At 30.0% G+C, this 20,666-nt stretch overlaps 3 protein-coding genes across 3 annotated transcripts; 2 read left to right on the top strand and 1 right to left on the bottom strand.

Annotated features, from left to right (window-relative positions):
* Positions 1–5,990: 5,990 nt before the first annotated feature.
* LOC137805632 (F-box protein At2g35280-like) lies at positions 5,991–6,803 on the top strand. The gene has a single exon (XM_068605573.1). The coding sequence runs from the start codon at positions 5,991–5,993 to the stop codon at positions 6,801–6,803; it is 813 nt and encodes a 270-aa protein (XP_068461674.1).
* An 847-nt stretch (positions 6,804–7,650) lies between these two features.
* LOC137807677 (protein MIS12 homolog) lies at positions 7,651–9,787 on the top strand. The gene is made up of 7 exons (XM_068608426.1): positions 7,651–7,820; positions 7,901–7,958; positions 8,063–8,182; positions 8,776–8,868; positions 8,953–9,082; positions 9,239–9,376; positions 9,476–9,787. Exons 1-7 carry the CDS (start codon positions 7,699–7,701, stop codon positions 9,535–9,537), a joined length of 723 nt encoding a protein of 240 aa, XP_068464527.1. The 5' UTR covers positions 7,651–7,698; the 3' UTR covers positions 9,538–9,787.
* A 1,769-nt stretch (positions 9,788–11,556) lies between these two features.
* LOC137807678 (phenylalanine--tRNA ligase beta subunit, cytoplasmic) lies at positions 11,557–20,228 on the bottom strand. Its single transcript, XM_068608427.1, has 20 exons — positions 20,059–20,228; positions 19,905–19,960; positions 19,683–19,783; positions 19,027–19,156; positions 18,825–18,940; positions 18,319–18,385; positions 17,858–17,899; positions 17,707–17,748; positions 17,521–17,597; positions 16,169–16,295; positions 15,909–16,076; positions 15,122–15,250; positions 14,881–15,012; positions 14,534–14,668; positions 13,746–13,820; positions 12,891–12,998; positions 12,568–12,663; positions 12,378–12,461; positions 12,038–12,123; positions 11,557–11,912 (listed from the first exon to the last, which is right to left on the bottom strand). Exons 1-19 carry the CDS (start codon positions 20,114–20,116, stop codon positions 12,055–12,057), a joined length of 1,812 nt encoding a protein of 603 aa, XP_068464528.1. The 5' UTR covers positions 20,117–20,228; the 3' UTR covers positions 11,557–11,912; positions 12,038–12,054.
* Between the last annotated feature and the right edge of the window lie 438 nt (positions 20,229–20,666).

Below are 20,666 nucleotides of genomic sequence, written 5' to 3' on the forward strand. Positions count from 1 at the left end.
TATTTCATTACTAGTTTTTCGGCTAATGTGTCCATACCTGTCAAAAAATACAACTATAATACAACAGATCTATAAGTAATTAAGGTTTGTTTGACAGTTTAATACTAAAAGAAAATTATAGTACAACTGTTTTTTTCTTTTAATTATAATAAAATAATGTGTCAAGTAAATGGAATTATTGTTTAAATCCTAATCTAATATATACAATTGAAAAATATATTGGCATGTTTACACCTTTTCGTAATGACAGCACACACAACTTCGTGATAAAAAAAAAAATTCTCTTTTATACGTATTTAATCTACATTTCATCTTCTTTCTTGTTTATACTCAAATTTTAGATTACACTTCAAATATATTTACTACAATATATAAGAAAAATACTGTTATTATTACCATATATATACACCATTAACAACATTTTTAAATTTCAATATTTTGAACTCAAATATTGTTCTATTATATATAAAAATAATAATAAATTAGATATCCATTTGAAATAACCTTATACACTACTGCAACGTATAACTACATTTTTCCCTTTTCAAACAAATCTACATTATATAATAATATGTGTATATATACATTTTAAATAAATATATAAATTAAAATTAATGTGAATATTAAATTTAACCAATTAAAATAAGATGTATAACAAAAAAATGCACTCAAATAGTCTAATAAAATTATCATCATCAGCACTGATAAAACATTAAATTACAAATATGATAAAATTAATAGCAAGATTTATTTTTCATTTTCAAATGTTAGTAAGATAATATTAATAAAATATTAAATTGGCAACTTAGATAAAAATAGATTCCATGATCATTTAATCATGTCCATGGTTAATAAACTAAAATTGTTTAAAAATTAAATGTTTAAATGTAATAAATATCCATTTATTATAATCAGACTGAGTCAATCATATAAATAAAATAAAAAAAAGTTAGTGACATATATTCAAATCCAATAGGTTATACCTGTAAATATAATAAAATATCTATCTATCGAATTCGAAGTCTGAAAAAATAATATTTATAAAATATTAAATTATTAAAAAAAAGTAATCTGGTAAATAAAATTAAATATATAGGAAGATTTAATTAGAATATCCATAATTGATGATATTAGTGCATAAGATGGATAAATAAGATAAAATAGAATCATAATCTTGTTAAAAGTGAAAGAAATAGATTTATAATCTTGTTAAAAGTCAAAGAAATAGATTTATAAAAAGATTAAATTGGTTAAAAAGATTCTATTGATATAAAAAAAAAATATATATATATATATATATAAGTCTTTTAAAATATAAGATAGACTCTTCTATATAATACCCATACTTTATCATTCAATCCTTTAATCACATGCAAGGGTTCAAATTTGAATCTCAGTATCACATAAACATTACTACTTCAAAAATGGTGAAGAAAACACACTGCAACAAGAGACAACGCGATGAAAGTAATGAGTCTGGTTCTTTGATTCCAATGGAATCACTTTCAATAGACAACAAGAGGCAACACACCTACACTACGTCTTCTTTGATTCCAATAAAATCAATTCCCCAAGACTTTTTGCTCAATGTGGTTGCAAGGGTAAGCTCTAAGTCTTACATTGATCATTATAACATGAAATTATGTTGTAGAGATTTTTTTAATGCTTCAAAAGAAAACTAAACAAGTTTCTTTGGAAAAGTTCCCATTAATTCCATGGTCACATAAAGAAGCTTTTGATTCTTTTATGCAAAGTTGTAAGGAAGGTGGAAATATTGAAGCTTTGTACAGGGTAGGATTGCAAGAATTGAAGAGTTTTGTTGGAGATATAGAGAAGGACATGAAAGGCTTGAAGATGGCTGCAGAAAAGGGTCACTTGGAAGCAAAATATACATATGCTTTGATTTTGTTATGCTCCCACGATGATGACTTAAGAAAAGAAGGAGTTCAGTATTTGCAATTTTTGAGGAATGCGAAGTGTGTTGTGAATTGCAGAAACAAGGTAATAACATTATTGGAAGGACTATGGAGAAAACCTTATGGAACACTAGTGCGCAATCCAGCCTCTTTATGTTGCAAGAAGCCATGCAAAAGTTGGAGTCTAAAGAAAGGGACTTGGCAATTGGTAGATAATGAAGATGATGATGATAGTATTCAAAATTCATGTGAAAATTGTAGGTGGAACGTTGAGTTAGATTTTTTTTATGATGTCTTATTTTATCCTTCTTAGTTTTACCAATTTTCAAATGATAGGATTTCTTAGATTAGGAGTTTAATTCAAGATAGTTGTTGAGTTTATTTTACATTTTATAAATCCTTCTTCGAAATATAAACTTTGAATGAAAAATGTAAAAATTTAGCTTATGAAGTTAGTGTTGTTAAAGAGAAAAAAAAGAAGAAAAAATGATAAAAAAAATATTTTTCTTATTTTACTTGGAAACCTGATCAGTCTCCTATATTTATCTTTTATTTTTTATTGATTTTTATTTCGATTTATTTTCTCATTCATCCAAAAATAATATACAAGTAAAAGATTATTAGTGACACATTATGTAAAATAGAAGAAGAAAAAAATATTAATCTAATTAAATTTATTATTTTTCTTGAATTAACTAATCAAAATATAAATTTAATTATTTTTTGTGCGAAGGCTATTAATTTTTACCAACTAAAATTTGTAATTTTTATTCGTTAATAATTAATGACAATAAAAAAATATAAAATTGTATATTGTAATATTTACGGTTAATATCAGATTGATTAAATGATGAGTCCTTATTTTCTTGGCAATCACATTTCATATTTATTTATAATAATTATAGAGCAGCTCCTTTAGAAAGAAAAAAAAAACGCTGTTTACCAAATTTTGTAAATAAATTTGAAACACTAACTTTACAGTAATTATTTTCTTTCCTGTTTCTTACAAAAGCACAATATTTGTTTTCAAAATATTCTCTACCTAATTATTTACCATTATATAAAAAAAAAAAATCATTTGAAGATTTGAAATGGGAAAATATGTTATTGATGGTCGATTGACCTTTAAAAAGAGTAACATTGATACTTAATTGAATTTGAATTTTTATTTTCTTGGTGAAAATCTTAAATCGGGAAATAAAGCAAGATTTATAAGGAATGTTTTTTATTCAAATCTCTAAAAAACAATTTCATTAATGCGGTGAAAACTGTTTTTTATTTCTCTGAAAAGAAATAGATGTTGTATTTATTACATTGTGTGATAATGACATAAAGATTTTGATAAAAAATAACAAACTATCTTTAGATTTCCAATAAGATAAAGTATATTTTCATCATACCAGAGTAAATAAAATACTATTAAAATTAAATTGGTAAAGAGTATAAAATACCTAGGAATATTTTATTTATTTTTCCGAGTCAATCAGACAATATTATTGATGAAATTATATTGATAAACAAGATACTGTAGAATGCGAGATATATTAATTACATTCAGATAAAAAAAACCAAAATATATAATTATTATATTTAGAAACAATAAAATATTAATTAGGTAAAGGGAAAAAAATACACACAAAAATCTATTGATCATACTCGCAATCAACAAGAAAATACCGATAAAGATAAAACTTTTAAATAAGTTAAATTATATAACGCAATCTATTATTATTTCCAAAAACAATAAGATAATATCATTAAAAATTATTTTGATAAATAGATTAAATAGATAGGAAGATCTATTAATCATGTTCAGATAAACTCTGTATTTATCATGGTGTCAATATAAGATAGTATTACTAAAAGATTAAATTATTAATTAATATAAAAATACATAGAAATAATTATTTTTTATTTTAAGAGTCTGTAGAAAAATATTAATATAATTAAATTGGTATTTATAAGAATATATAATGAGAATTATCTCGTTGATCTACTCAATTTTTTATTTGTTTTGTACTTTATAATACTTTAACGTCACAATAAAAAGAATTGAAACGAAAAAAAAAACATTTAAAAAGGAACTATAATATAGTGGAATAAAAAATGAAAAAATAAAAAAAATTACAAAGTGGCAATAAAATAATTCCTTGGGAGATGGAAAAAAATAACCATCCCAATAGTAATTAGGCTAAAAATGTTTAGGGTGATTGATTCTATATAATTCAAACTTTCTTATTATAGCAAAAATTTATTAACACGTATAACGAATAAGTATTTAATATATTTATTTTATATAATAAATAGATATATAATAAAAAGTTATACATATATATATGTGTGTTTATTTAAAAGAAGTATACAATTAAAATTATAAAATGCGGATAAAACATCACTTTTATTTTTACCAGTATAAGATAAAATAGTTAGTGAGATATATTCAAATCCAATAAACTATGATAGGTGAAAATATTTATACCTGTAAATATAAAAATATTAAATTATTAAAAAAAGTAATCTGATAAATATAAAGAAAGATTTACTTAGAATATCCATAACTAATTAGATTAGTGCATAAGATAAATCAGTAAGATAAATCAATAAGATAAAATAGAATCAAAATCTTGTTTAAAGTTAAAAAATAGATTTGAAAAAAAGATTATATTGGTTAAAAAAATTATATTGATATAACAAAAATATAAGTATTCTAAAATATAAGATAAACACTTCTATATAATATCCACACTTTATCATCCAATTTTTTAATTACATGCAAATTTTTATTCGTTAAAAATTAATAATAATAAAAAATTATGAAATTGTATATTGTATATTGATTAAATGGTGAATCTTTATTTTCTTTTCTTGTTAATCACATTTTATTTTATGTTTATTTATAATATTTAGAAGAAGAAGAAAAAGGTTGTTCACCAAATTTTGTAAATAAATTTGAAAGAGTAACTTTACAGTAATCTTTTTCTTTCTTGTTTCTTACAAAAGCACAATATTTGTTTTTTCAAAATATTCTCTACCTAATTATGTATCATTATCTAAAAATAATAATTTGGGTTGATGATAATTTGAGATTTGAAATGGGAAAATATGTTATTGATGGTCGATTGACCTTTTAAAAGAATAACATTAAATGGTCCTTGATTGAATTTGAAATTTTAGTTTCTTGGTGAAAATAAAACAAAACAAGACTTTTAAAGAATGATTTTCAAATCTAAAAAAAAATCATTAAAGCGGTGAAAACTGTTTTTATTTTCTTGAAAAGAAATAAATATTGTATCTATTACATTTTGTGATAATGACTTAAAAGATTTTGATTAAAAATAACAAACTAACTTTAGATTTCCAATTTATATATGTAAATATTCTGAATAAGAATCATTACTAACAAGATTCAAGATTTGCAATTTATTATCATTGAAAAAAAATTAAACTAATTATATTTCTTTAAAACTAGAAAATGAATTAAAAGTTATATAACGAATAGATATATAATAAAAAGTTATACATATATGTGTGTGTTTATTTAAAAGAAGTATACAATTAAAATTAAAAAATGCGGATAAAACATCACTTTTATTTTTACCAGTATAAGATAAAATAGTTAGTGATATATATTCAAATCCAATCAACTAATGATAGGTGAAAATAATTATACCTGTAAATGTAATAAAATATCTATCTATCGAATTATAAGTCTGAAAAAATAATATTTATAAAATAATAAATTATTAAAAAAGTAATCTGGTAAATAAAATTAAATATAAAGAAATATTTAATTAGAATATCCATAATTAGTGAGATTAGTGCATAAGATAGATAAATAAGATAAAATATAATCATAATCTTGTTCAAAGTCAAAGAAATAGATTTGGAAAAAGATTATATTGGTTAAAAAGATTCTATTGATATAAAAAATATATATAAGCCTTCTAAAATATAAGATAGACACTTCTATATAATACCCACACTTTATCATTCAATCCTTTAATCATATTAAAATTTGTATTTTGAAGGTTCAAATTTGGATCTCAGTATCACAGAAATATTACTAGTTCAAAAATGGTGAAGAAAACACACTGCAACAAGAGACAAAGCGAAGAAAGTAATGAGTTTGCTTCTTCGATTCCAATGGAATCACTTCCAAGAGACAATAAGAGGCAACGCATCAACACTACATCTTCTTTGATCCCAATAAAATCAATTCCCCAAGACTTGTTGCTCAATGTGGTTGCAAGGGTAAGCTCTCAGTCTTACATTGATCATTATAACATGAAAGTATGTTGTAGAGATTTTTTTATTGCTTCAAAAGAAAACTACATGTGGCAACAAGTTTCTTTGGAAAAGTTCCCATTAATTCCATGGTCACATAAAGAAGCTTTTGATTCTTTTATGCAAAGTTGTAAGGAAAGTGGAAATATTGAAGCTTTGTATAGAGTGGGATTGCAAGAATTGAAGAGTTTTGGTGGAGATATAGAGAAGGGCATGAAAGGCTTGAAGATGGCTGCAGAAAAGGGTCACTTGGAAGCAAAATATACATATGCTTTGATTTTATTATGCTCCCACGATGATGATTTAAGAAAAGAAGGAGTTCAGTATTTGCAATTTTTGAGGAATGCGAAGTGTGCTGTAAATTGCAGAAACAAGGTAATAACATTATTGGAAGGACTATGGAGAAGACCTTATGGAACACTAGTGCGCAATCCAACTCCTTTATGTTGCAAGAAGCCATGCAAAGGTTGGAGTCTAAAGAAAGGGAGTTGGAAATTGGTAGACAATGAAGATGGTGATGATAGTATTCAAAACTCATGTGAAAATTGTAGGTGGGACGTTGAGTTAGATTTTTTTTATGATGTCTTGTTTTATCCTTCTTAGTTTTATCAATATTCAAATGATAGAATTTCTCCAATTAGGAGTTTAGTTCAAGATAGTTGTTTGAGTTTATGTTACATTCTATAAATCCTTCTTTAGAATATAAACTTTGAATGAAAATTGTAAAAATTTAGCTTATGAAGTTGGTGTTGTTAAATCATTATGTTTTTTTTTTTTTAAAAAAAAAGAAAAAGTGACAAGAAGATGATTTTCTTATTTTACTTGTAATTCTGATCAGTCTCCTATATTTATCTTTATTTTTTATGGATTTTCATTTTATTTTATTTTTTCATTCATCCAAAAATAATATACAAGTAAAAGATGATTAGTGGCACATTATGTAAAATAAAAGAAGAAAACTTTTTAATCTAATTAAATTTATTATTTTTCTTGAATTAACTAATCAATATATAAATTTAATTATTTTTTGTGGGAAGGCTACCAATATTTACCAACTAAAATTTGTAATGTTTATTCGTTAATAATTAATGACAATAAAAAATTATAAAATTGTATATTGTAGTATTTACTGTTAATTGATTAGACGGAGAATCTTTATTTTCTTTTCTTGTATTTCATTAATGCGGTGAAAACTGTTTTTTTTTCTGAAAAGAAATAGATATTGTATTTATTACATTGTGCGATAATGACCAAAAGATTTTGATAACAAATAACAAACTATCTTTAGATTTCCAATTTACATGTGTAAATATTCTGAATAAGAATCATTACTAACAAGATTCAAGATTTGCAATTTATTATCAATGAAAAAATATTAAACTAATTATATTTCTTTAAAAATAAAAAATGAATTTGGAATAAAAGTGGACTTATAAACATCACATTTGGCAAGAATTGGGAGTTTTGTTTTGAAAGGCAAATCGGGAATTTGGCGGGAATGGAAGAGAGTGAGAGTGAGGCGGTGTTCGATGCTCTTAATCTGAACCCACAACTCTTCTGTAACGAAGTTCTCAACAACGTCGACGATGTGCTCGATGAAGCTTTCTGTTTCTTCTACCAGTAACACCCTCTTTCCTTTCTTCAATTGCTTTTTTCAAACTTGGTTCTGGAAATTACGAGGATATGAACTTCAATTGCAGGGACGCATCCACAAAGTTGAACATCGAAGGCACCCAGAGGTCCCAAGATCTGAAAAAGGTCTCTCTATGTCTCTCTTATTGCGTTCGATACAAAAATTAGGGCAATTGATCTTAATTATGAATGAATTTTAATAGTTTGATGTTACTGGGGTGTTGTGAAAGGGTGTTGATTGCATTCGTCAGAGGGTTCAATCTGTTTTGGACAAACAGCTTGGTGCTTGGGAGAATTACGTCCTCCGTCACTGTTTTTCTCTTCCCCGAGGTTTTCGTTTGCCAAACACTGTATGTTTTTTTTTTCTGCTGCAGTTGCTTCCGTTATCTGTTACTGTTTTTACGCATTATTTATTAATTCAACTTCAGTTGTAATTGAATTTTTGTTTCTGCATGTTGGCCTTTTTAGCATTTGTCAGTTTTGGGTGCAAGAACTGTGTATTGGGTTAATTCTTGTTGAATATAGAGAGCTAGGACACCGGACCTCTTTGATTCTGTTGTATAGTATTTCGTTTTTAAGGTTATCTAGGATCGTATATGTCTTTTTTGACACTGATGAATGAAATATTCGCCATAGAAAATGCTGAGAAGTGTACATATGATGCGTTGAGTATGGTGGATGTCTCCTTTGAACTGCATACCAGAAAACCAGACATCTAAATCCTATACATAGAAAATATATCACAATTCATAAGAAGCTTTATTTGCATTATTGCATGCTGTTTTGACGTCTAGTTTTTTTTTTTTTTTTTTTTCTCTCTCTTTCCGAGTATATATGCAATTTAAAATGACAAATATATGTGCTGGTTGAGAAATATTGCTTCCTTAGTTTGGATTTTCATTCTTGGCTGATTGTCTTACCATGGATGAATGCGTCCTTCCAGGATGAATCAACTGAGAGTGGCCCTGATCCAGGTGCTCCTTTTGATCCAGATATAGATGCTCAGTTAGATTCATTGAGAGAAAAACTAACTGAGGTAATACGAATGTTGATTGCTAAATTCTTTCTTTTTCAGAATTGATTCTTGTCTCATTTATCTTGGTAATGATTATGATGTCAGGTGGCGCAGGATTCTGAAATGCTGAATCAAGAAATTCAACTATTAGAAATAAAGTCTAGTATCAATGCTGGATATATCAATGAAGCAGTACAATTATATGAGCAAAACTCTATGCATGAGTTGTTTGAGGGTAATTAAAGAGCTCCTCTTCTTTTTGTTTATATCTTGGCCATCTGCATTTACAATTCTTTCAGGGTATTTTCTGGTTGAATTATTGTCAAATATGTTGATATCATATTAAGTGTATGAGTTGACAGATCTTTATATAAACCATTGATTGCTATAGAGATTGTGGCCACCGCCTCAGAACTTGAAATGAAGATGGGAAAGCTAAACTCCAGCATGATTGAAGAGACTGATCAAATGAAAACAAAAAGGATCTATAGCACAGAAATGGATCTGTCTGCTGTACGTTCTGCTAAAGGTAAGCAAAATTTCATTCATTGTAGTGCAACTTACATCAAAACTTTTGCCAGTTAAACTCATTAATTCTGATTCTTAATTGATGATTCCTGTTTTGCAGGCCTCTCAAATGAGAAGTTAGACAACATTGAAGAATTTGTTAGTATCATGAAGAGTACGTGAACTTGTCATTTTCATCAATCTAGTTGGACTGGCCTTTGTCTGTTTTACTTTACCCATTATAGAATTACTCCTGTATTTTTGTGTGTTTATTCGGCGGAATCTGTAAACGTATATTGGTCCAGTTCAACTACTAGTTGATTGCTTTGTTGATAAAGCTACTCAACAAGTGAATGGCATTAGTTGAAGTTGTTTGTAAGGGTGCGCAAAAATATTCAAATTTCAAAATTCAATCCATAATTATTTAAATGCATATTAATTTTAATTCATTTAAATGGATTTATCTCAAATCCAAATCCATATTTTTGGATTTTAAATCAAATCCATTTAATTAGATATAGATTGGATACATTTTTGGATTATCCAAATTGCATTTTGGGTTGGATTTTGACTTGGCCCGATCCAGGTTGAGTCAAGACAATCCGGGTCCAGATTGAGCAAAGTTGGCTCAAGTCGAATCGGGTTGGTATGGGCCAAAGCCCAAGTCAAATTGGCACCCAAACCAGGTTGAGTTGGCACCAAGCCCATGTCCAGCAGAGTTGGTTTGAGTCCATGTCGAGACGAGTCAGTCCAAATCCATTTGGAGTCGAGTCGACTCGGGCCATGTCCAACTGAGTCGCCTGTTGATGTCAAGTCGAGTGGATGTTGGTCAATTTTGGGCCCAGTTGGTATGGGTCGTTATCGGCTTGAGTTGATGTGAAGTTGAGTCGGTCTAAGCCCATGTCAAGCCAAGTTTGTTCGGTTCGATATCGAACTAAGTATTCTCGAGTCGATGTTGAGTCAAGCGGGCCAAGGACGATATTGTACTGAGAGGGCCCGAGCCCATGTTGAGTCGGTCCAAGCCATGTTGAGACGAGTGGGCCCGGGTCGATGTCGGGACAAGCGGGCTTGGATCGATGTCGAGACGAATGGGCCCGAGTTGATGTCGGGACAAACGGGTCCGAGCCGATGTAGAGACGAACGAGCCCATACTAATGTAGGGACGAATGGGTCCGAGCCGATGTAGAGACAAACAAGCCCATACTAATGTAGGGACAAACGCGTCTGAGCTGATGTTAGGACGAATGTGCCTGGGCCGATGTCTAGGTCGATATTGAGCATAATCGACCTTAGCCCATGTCGAATCGGGCCAATGTCGAGTCGAGTCGGTCTGAGCCCATGTCGAGCCGTGTCAATTTGGGTCGATGTGGTGCTGAGTTGGCCCAGGCCGATTTCAAGCAGAGTGGTCAATTTCAAGCCGAGTTAGTTTGGGTCGTTATTGGGCCGAATTGGCTTGGGTAGATGTCGAGTTGAGTTGGCCTGGATCAATGTCGAGCGAAGTCGGCTCAGGTCCATGTTGAGCAAATTCGGCTCAGGTCCATGTCGAGCAAATACGATTTTGGTCAATGTCGAACTGAGTTGGTCTGCGTCCAAGTGAGTCGGCTTAGGCTCAATTTGAATCAAGTTAATATATGAATTTAATATAATTGATAAAGTAGATTTAATTTAATTGACAAAGTGGATATAATATAGATTGAATTCACTTTAAACGGATTTAAATAAATTTGATAAGTTAAAATGGATATGAATTGCAATAAATTAGATTTTGAAAAATCCAATTCATAGTTGTTTGTACGAGGTCTTCATTAAAAAAGGTTAATATTTTAATATAAACCTCAAAATGAGTGATGATTGCTTATATATATATATTAAAAAGTGAAATTTGGTTAAAGTTAATTATTGTTTTTCGGTAAAGTGGTTTTTAATACCTTTTTCATCATCATGAAGTTATTCATAATGATGATTGAAATGATGTTTCCACATGAAACTTGTATTTTACCATTTGTTCCTTATAATAATAGAAAAACTCTAATTTTCAAATATTATTTTAAGCTATAATTTTTTATTGGTTTTCATTTATCTAACTATTTATTGTTAATAAAGAGTATTTATAACATTGAAAAATGATAACTATTTTAATCTTTTAGGGACACTAAATTTGGGCACGTCAAAATAGATAAGATCATACATAATTCAATAGTCTAAAAACAAAGAAAAACAGTCCCAGCCCAAGCAGCAGCTTTTGTATTGACAAAATTTTCGAAGGAATCAATATCCTTGCAGACTTGATTTTAAGACAATAATAAACCGTTTTAAAAAATAACTAATTGTGGTAGAGATTATACCTATTAACAAATTGGTAGCTTTAAATATTCTAAACATGTCATAACGAGAAAGTTGGCAAAAAAAGATACATCTATAATGAACAAAACACTCTAAGTTACATTCCGCTTCCCAGCAAGCAAGCGTAGTTCTAAATTCCAAACATTTATGGAGCAGATCAACATCGTGATTCCCAGTTTGATGAATATCTATATATTCAAAAGAGTGAATGGGACCTGCATAAAAACCAATATCAGCCAAGCCAAAATTACCAGAGAAAGGAGATGGTGTAGCAGTTCTGGTAAGAGGGGTGAATAATACAAACTGACAACAGGAAATAGTTTGGGATGGATACACTTACTTGATGCAAGTAATCTTTCATAGGAAACTTTCGACATTAAGTTCAACAAAGGAGCAGGGATCAGGAATGTCGAAGTTGTTTAGTACCTGAAAGTAGATAACAACCAGAATTAATAGTTGTATTATATATGTTCCAAAAACATTGTCTGGTGAACAGCTACATTTATTGCCAGTAAGACGCAATCAATCGACAAAAAAATTACGTAATCCCCTCTTCTGTAATCGTTTACGCATCCAAAAAGTACCCCCCATAATTATCAAAATAAAATAATAGGAATTGCCAGATTGTATACTAACAATTGGACATAATAAAACAAGATAATTTTAGCGATCGCAAGTACCTCGGGATGAACAATGCCAAAAGTGCCAGCATGCTTTCCCTTGTAAATGATTCTAGCTTGTCTACCAGCAAGAAACTCGGGTTCCTTCAATGGGCAAATGAGTAATACATATATTATCATAAGCAGAATAAATATCGCAAAAAAGGACAAAATAAAAAAAAGCAACTCCTATGCAGTGTTATGCACTTACATCTGACTGCTCAATGTAATAGCCCGACTTATCACCAGGTGGAACAAAGGAAACACCGTTCTTTTCCATTACTCTGTCGACCAAGCCGTGAATTATCTGCATATCATTGGAAAAATATTGAAATACAATCACCCAATTTATTTTTACCATGTCTAGAAATAATAGATTGTAACTAAAGAGTAGTGATTTATTTTAGATATCATTTTTTATTGAAAATATAGCCAATTTAAATTCAAAGCTCTGATCAATCAAGTAATAATAGGGGTAAATACTGCACATGTAATAACTTGTAAGAGCAAACAACCAAATAAAGCGCCATATACCTCAAATCCGGCATTAGCACCACAGTACAGAGCAGCAAGTTGGCGAATATTTTTTGCACCAACATCTCTATTATCATCCAAAAGTGATATATCACCCACTTCAAAAATCTGAACAAAAAATTAAGATAGAAACGTATACATCAGAGGAAGAGATAAACAGTTTAGAAAGTTTGAATCCTCGGAAGACGCTAGGCATTGAAATATTTTTGAATGACAATTACGAAAAGTTGCACAAGCAGATTAATTATTAACTCAACAATCTTGCGCCTAAAAGTCTTTAACAAAAGGGAATGCATGTTATAACATGATGGCAGGGTAGGTACGAACAACAATTTTACAGTTTTTGGAGGAGGAAATCATAGTCAAATGACTTAATAACGGCCCTATTACTCAATAATGCCAAAGGAAGACAGAGTAGGAAAAGGCTCATAAATTCAAGGGATGAGACTGTTTATTGGTTACACAGTAATTCTGCAGCTTCACATTCACACAAAGGCTTTAGAAGGCACCGAACATGTTTCCCGACACAGCAAACCATCTTTGTTCCAACTTCCAATTGTTTTTTACCTTTACTTTTCCTTTCATTTACAATTGTTTTCCGATTATTTAGATGCCATTTATTGTTGTTTTCTTTGAATTAATATCACAAATATAATACATTAATTTCTCTAAATACATTTACATTAACAGGGAATGCTCAATGTTATCAATGATTGGGACAATTTACAATACACAATAAAATGTAAGATTGAAAGTATAATACGTTTATGATAAAAAAAAAAAAGCAAAATGTGGTTCTTGTAAAGATTTATGATAAAAACATCAATCACCAAAAGGAAGAACTGAAAATAATACCTTGATTGGCTTTGGATGATCCTTGTTGTGAGCAACAGTTTTCAAAATGCCAGGCATAAGACTAGTTCGCACAGCCTGAATACAGGTAAGAGTTAAAAATTACACTACATGACTTCACGCAAAAATTAAAAACAAAAAAAATAAAGAGGTAAATATCAATACTGATGTTTCCAATTCAATATAGGGTATACAAAAAAGGAAAATAAAACAGTGATGTACTGAGAAAAGATAATCAAAGATAATCAGTAAGCTTTGCAAATTGATTTCTAAATGCCCAGCAGGATGCATCTGCACTGCTATCCTCTAGTATGCTTTTATTTTTCTAATTTCATTTTTTTTTTAAATTAGCATGATTAGTGTATCTATATATAGTTTCCTCTTCCGATTAAAAAAAAATAAGCATGTATATAAACAACAGTAACAACATAAAATAAAGAATGAATCAATAATATAACCACATAAGTAAAGGCAAAATTAGCATGATTAGTGTATCTATCTATAGTTTCCTCTTCCGATTAAAAAAATAAGCATGTACAAACAAAAGTAACAAGATCATAAAATAAAGAATGAATCAATAATATAACCACATAAGTAAAGGCTATAAGATCTCAGAACTGTTTGCTGACAGGAAACAATTAAAAACCACTAAAAAGAACTATACAAAACAATTAAAGAAAGAAACAACGTGAAGAGGGTCGTTTTAAGAGATCCTATTTTTTCATTGCAATTAAATAAATTGTTATATAAACCTTAGCATTGCCATAGAAAAGGAAGATAAATGTGTAAACCTCAAAGTCTGAAGATCTGGGGTTTCCAATGATAACTGCTTTAGATTTATCATCTTTGCGGTTAAGCATGGCAAAGTTTTCCTTTTTAGAACAAAGTATGAATGTCAAGACCTCTGTAAACCCAATCAATGCAACCTGAAAAGAAGTTAGGAATAGTAGATTCAGAAAATTAGGGACCTTAAATAAACTGTAACCTTCATAAATATGTTAGGCTATAGTAATTAATTCTACTGCATCAGCTTAATCAAAGATAACAAAATGATCTATACATTTTATTGAAATTTACGCATGAAACATTAACCTTATCCAGTCACAAAAATAATATGTTCTACTATTTTGTTTTATACCTCTTTTCGAATAAGATCACTAATCTCGTTCAGTGGAAGTAGAGTCAGGGAAGCAGCCAACCTCTTTGAGCCCTTATTATCAGCTACAGCCTTATCCTTAATAGTATTGAATCCATAAGCAATTGCCACATCCTATAGATAGAAAAAACCAAAAAAAAGGCATGAGTTGTCAGTAAAACATATACAGACACATTAAATCCAATATACATTCAGGAATGACAAAGCCTGTCATTATCAATACCTCCATAACATCACAAGGGTGAAGAACGTCACTTCTCGTAGGAGGTACAGATACTATAAAGTTAGACTGCTTTTTAGCAGATGTAGACTGCTTAGCATGCAATTGCATCCGATTTAAGAACTTAGTGACCTGAAGGAAGATGGGAAGATTATGAATCAGTGATTACAAGTTCAACAATATTTGTTTCACTTGATATTGTTAGTATGTGAGAGCAGTGAATCTTGCACTAGAGACAAGTATCAGCAACATAGAGACTAACAAGATAAAAATTAAGGAAATTTAACATGAACATACGAACAACTGAAAACTATTATGTAAAAAATGTTTTCATAAACATGTACAGAAAGTAAATCCTTGAGATATATTAATATGGGCAAATTTCTAATTACAAAAATTAAAAGACGAGAAAAAAAACAGGGCCAACAAGCTGTCTAGCTTGAGTTTTTATTTTATTTTAATGTGACATGAAACAGAAAAAGGATTAAGCTATCATTAGAACATAAAAATAAAATATGGAAACAAAATTACCTATAAAAGAAATTTATGACGTCAAAACCCATTGGAAGCTTCACCTTTAATTATACCTTATTTTTAACAAATTATTTAATTACTCATCTTCAATTTTCAAAGCACAAATTTACCAAATTTCACACCAAGATCAAGAATTAACCCAAATTGACCAAGATCAGCAACTAGAAGCATCCCAAGTAATTCTACATCATATAGTAAATATGTTAATAGCAAGTGCAGGAACATGTCACTCAATATGAAGCAACATTATAATTACCTCTTCTGCCTCCAGTGATACCCCAATCAATCCAGTAATGTAAGATAGAGAAACTTCCATATTGTAGACAGATAAATCAGGGTATATGTTGGACTTGCCATCAGAAGAAATCACTTCAACTGGTTCAATGACAAATTTGTTTGCACAATATTCTGAGAAGGCTGTTACCTAAGAAAATATGAAATAGTCTATCATCATCTAAAACAATTGTATTGCTTACAAAAACAAATAGAAAAACATAACAAAACTCACTACTCTACCATTGTATTTAAAACAATCTTCGCCTTTGTCAGATCAGTAGCAGTACATTCAATAAATACATTCTTTGTATCCAGAGTGATGGCTGAGTGAGCACCATTAATAATTGGGGGTAAAGATAACACAGTTCTGTCAAAACATTCCAGCATATTAATATAGTTAAGTCAACAACTGCAATTAAGTAGAATATTAGAGAAAATTGAAGATCAAGAGACAGTAGTTAGTAGTTCAGAAAATGCATAAACACAGAAATTTCACAAGGATTAATAATTAAAAGAATTCCAGCAAGTTAACCTGATCAAATTTTAATGGGAAACTAGGAATGCATCTCATTGAAGAAAGCATGAACGTTTTCAGTTTATGCATCCATATAATGATAAATATGCATCTATGTGTTTACATTGCACACAATATATGCATATTTTATGCTCAAAAACCTCAGTTAAATTTTTATAAACTATAATTTAAACCAATAAGATATTTAAATATAACTTTGAGACAGATGTCAAGTCACTCAAATAAAAATTTAGTTTTTTTCTCCTATCATGCCATAATTTTTATAGTTATCCTTAACATTCTCTAACTGAACTTTTTCCCACACATTTTTAACTTTTAGCCGAATTTATCCACAGATTGAGGGTGAGCATTGGCAGTAGGCAAAACAGTATAGTTACTGCTTACCACCCCAAGAAAAAGATATTTGGGGGTAACTACATACATCTACACTCTCCAAACTGTTTACATGGTGAGAGCCTCAGTGGTTTGCCATTCCCATCAAAATGTGATGTGAAACCAGAAATATAATATGTATATATGATTTTATTTATTTTAATTATAATTGTTAAGTTTAAATTTTAATAACTACCCAAAATACTCTGAGCAAGATATACTACCTATAGAGTTCTACAAAACTCTGCATAATGCAATGCAAATGAGAGATAAAAGATTTCAATTTTTTAAATGCTCAGTTAGTTCCTATAGTGGTCAAACGTTATCCATTGGTCCCTATCTTTAAAAATTATCTATTTTAGTCTCAACAAAAATACCATTTTAATCCCTTTTAGTCCCGCATATGCATGCCACTTTTAATCTCCTTTAGTTCCTACCGTCTAGAGACATAGAGACTAAAAAATATATGTTTAAGAACTAAATTGGATAATTTTGAGGTGTAGGGACTAAAAGGTAAAGTATGTTGAAGTATAGGGAGCAAATCAGTAATTTTACAGATATTTAAATACCAGGATAAATGAAACTAGCATCTTGGATGGCTCTTTTTCGTAGCCTAACACAGATGAGAGACAAGATTTCAGACCTTTGAAAATTTAAATATAAGGATACTATGAAAATTTAATACCTCTTACTGTCATATAATACAGGGAAAACAGGGGAATCCTCAATTATATGCAAGAATTTCTTCAGTTTCAAATCTGACTGTCAAACAAACCAACATGTATTTAGACATGTAATAACTTGTAAGCCTTCTTCTACTAGGTTCCTAATAAATGTTTATATAAACAAGGAAAATAACACAAAAACTCACTTTGTAGAACTCCATTAACTCATCAGCCCTGAAGCTCCTTTCCTATCATGCCAAGGCAAAAGGGAAAATAAGACAAAAGATAAGATTGGCAATTCACATAAAAAATTTGAAGTCCAGCATATGATGTTATCTGTAGTATAAAAATTGTTACCTGCTTTAGTGGTGTAAAAGTTATACTCGAAGGTGGCAAAGCCTGGAAATTACATGAGTAAAGTCACCGTTACTGATGATGTGCATACTTAGATATAATATAATTAAATTACACAAGAAAATGGTCATTAACTATTAACATTTCTCTTGTTAATCGGTTTTAGGAAAATTCCGATACAGTTTTTGATCATAAACAGCAGTAAAACACATCAAGATTCAGTGTGCTTCCTTTGATACCAATAAGTTCTGAGTCAGCACAATAATATGTCAGTGACGTAATCAATCAAAGTGGCCAGGCAGCAACTTCCTCTTTTAGTAGTGAGAACTAGGCTGTAAGATTCCCGCTTCTATAAACATAGTACCCAGATGTCTATCTCAATCCTAATTTTGTTAGTTATCTATCTATCCAAAGTTCACATTATTATAATTTACATGATCTACGATTTGATAAAAGAAATTAACCTCGTATGTGAAAGGACCCTCCAATTTGTCCAGATCATGGGTTCCTATGGCAACAAGTGTTCTTCGCCTGAAAAAATAGAAAAGAATGAAATTACTTGACGGAAAATTCATTCAGAAAATTTTAGTTTTCCGTGACATGAGATGACCAAAAGCAACATAAAGATAAGCTACAAGAGAAAAAATAATCATAATTAAGAAAGAACAACGTAGTGTGGAAATAAAAGTAAAGCAGTATCTACCAGCACAAGGGGATTTTTTCCTCTTTTTCTATGAAAATAGCAAAGTAAAAGATTCAAAATAAAATTTACAATATCATTAACTAAAATCCCCTGATAACATGACTTTTCTTTATATCCTAAAATCTATGGAAGCAGTTAATCACAAACTTGGCAACAAGAAACACATTACTTGGACTGCATTCAAATTTGAAAGCCTGTTCTAGTTAGAATTCAGAGACAAGTAGTATTCAGCTCAAAATGAATAAAGAAGAAATCAAAACACATTACCGACATATGTTTTGGTGAAGCTTGTCTTGGAGATCGATAAAGCTGTTGTATCTTGCCTTATCAAAAGTTACACCTCTTAATACAGCACATACAACAAATGGACGAACCACAGAAGTCTTCGATGATTCAAGAGAAAAGAAACATGTCAATTTTCAACTTAGGAAAGACCAAACTAACAAAAGAACAAGCATGACATGACTACCTCTGGCTTCACATGCATTTTCAGCATTGCATTCTTACTAATGTCAGACAATCTATAAGTGGGGATCTCCTGGATCTCACAGAAAACTCGGAGAGCTTGAGCAAGCCCTTCAAGGCACAGGAGGTCATATCTACGCAACAAGAAAGGAAATTATAACTATTTTTGCACGGGGGAAATATATCTGACAGAACAGACTATGAAAGGTGACAACCTGTAATACCATGCTTAGAATAGTTATACGCTTATGAACAAGCATATTATAAATTCAGTGATTTGAGAATTGCAATGAGACAATGGTGAGCCACATCACTCATTCTCACTTGTGTAACTTTCTTTATAAAACATACAATCCCGTTAGCATTAATTCCTACTGAAAAATCAACATGCTTTAATTTCCTCGTCAATCTCCCAGTAAAGTATAAAAATCCGATTTCACAATGCAATAGAGTGTGAATCCCGAATACAAGAAGATTACCAAGAAAATTCGATAAATTTATTAAATTACCAACACTGAACGCACAGTAAATAAAACCATACGAGTCACAGAACCGACAAAGTAAAACAAATGGATTGAAAACATAAAGTGTTAACAGAATTAAACAATTTCTTGAATCCCATGTGCAGCAAAAAAAAAAGCGAAGACATCACAATGGTACCTATTGGCGGGAACTTCGATCTTGTAAATAACTTCTTCGTCCTCATCAGCTTCTTCTTCATCCAGATGCTTCTCTTTCCTTACAATTGCCTTCTCCGTCGTCTGATATAATCACACTGAATTCATCAGATGATGCTGATAACAATTACTATTATTACTAATTTAAAAATGTAGTGATTGAAGCTCCGTGTTTAGACGATAACAATGACGGTGAAGGGCTTACGACGTCGTCGAGCTCGATCCCGAAACTGAAGCACAAGTCTTCGAATTCCTCTTGCGCTGAAAAAAAAACAACAACAACAAAATGGTCGATTGAGTAAGGTCGAAGTGAAAATTGGTAAAAATGTTAAGATAGCGATTGAGAAATGGAAGCTCACTGTAAGTTCTTCCTACAGCCGCAAAAAGGCGATCCCGCCCCACGCTGACGGTAGGCATGGCGCCGTTTTGATATCGGAGTGAGTGAGTGCAACCACGACGGAGAAAGAGATGTTCGGAATCCCAAAACCTTTTCTTAGGTATTTATATGGGCCGTTGCTTCTTTTCTGGTCCATTACACAGGGCCTATGAAGGATGGGTATGCTTAACTTTGGGCTTCTTTTGTTCACAGCAATTTGTTGAGTTCACACCCATTTTTTTAATGATAAAAATACTTTCAAGAAAATATATTTTTCAAAGTCTTCTCGCGGGTTTTTTCTCAAAGTAGTGCAATTTGATATCAAATTTTCGCACTCAGCAGATTATTTTTTTATTTTTTTATTTTTTAATTTGGAAAATCGTATATAGAAACTACAAATAAATTGTTATTAACATTTTTAAAATTTTAAAAAATTATATCTTGTAAATACGAGTTATGTTAAAGTCATCTGTGCGCATATTTTTTTAAAGAAATCATATGTGAGAAAAATAATTTTAATTAATTGATAATTATCCTGAAATCATATGTGTGAACAATGATTTTCGCAAAAATATTGTATAACTAAATTCA

The sequence above is a fragment of the Phaseolus vulgaris genome, chromosome 3, assembly GCF_000499845.2.
Source record: "Phaseolus vulgaris cultivar G19833 chromosome 3, P. vulgaris v2.0, whole genome shotgun sequence".
Lineage (NCBI taxonomy): Eukaryota > Viridiplantae > Streptophyta > Magnoliopsida > Fabales > Fabaceae > Phaseolus > Phaseolus vulgaris.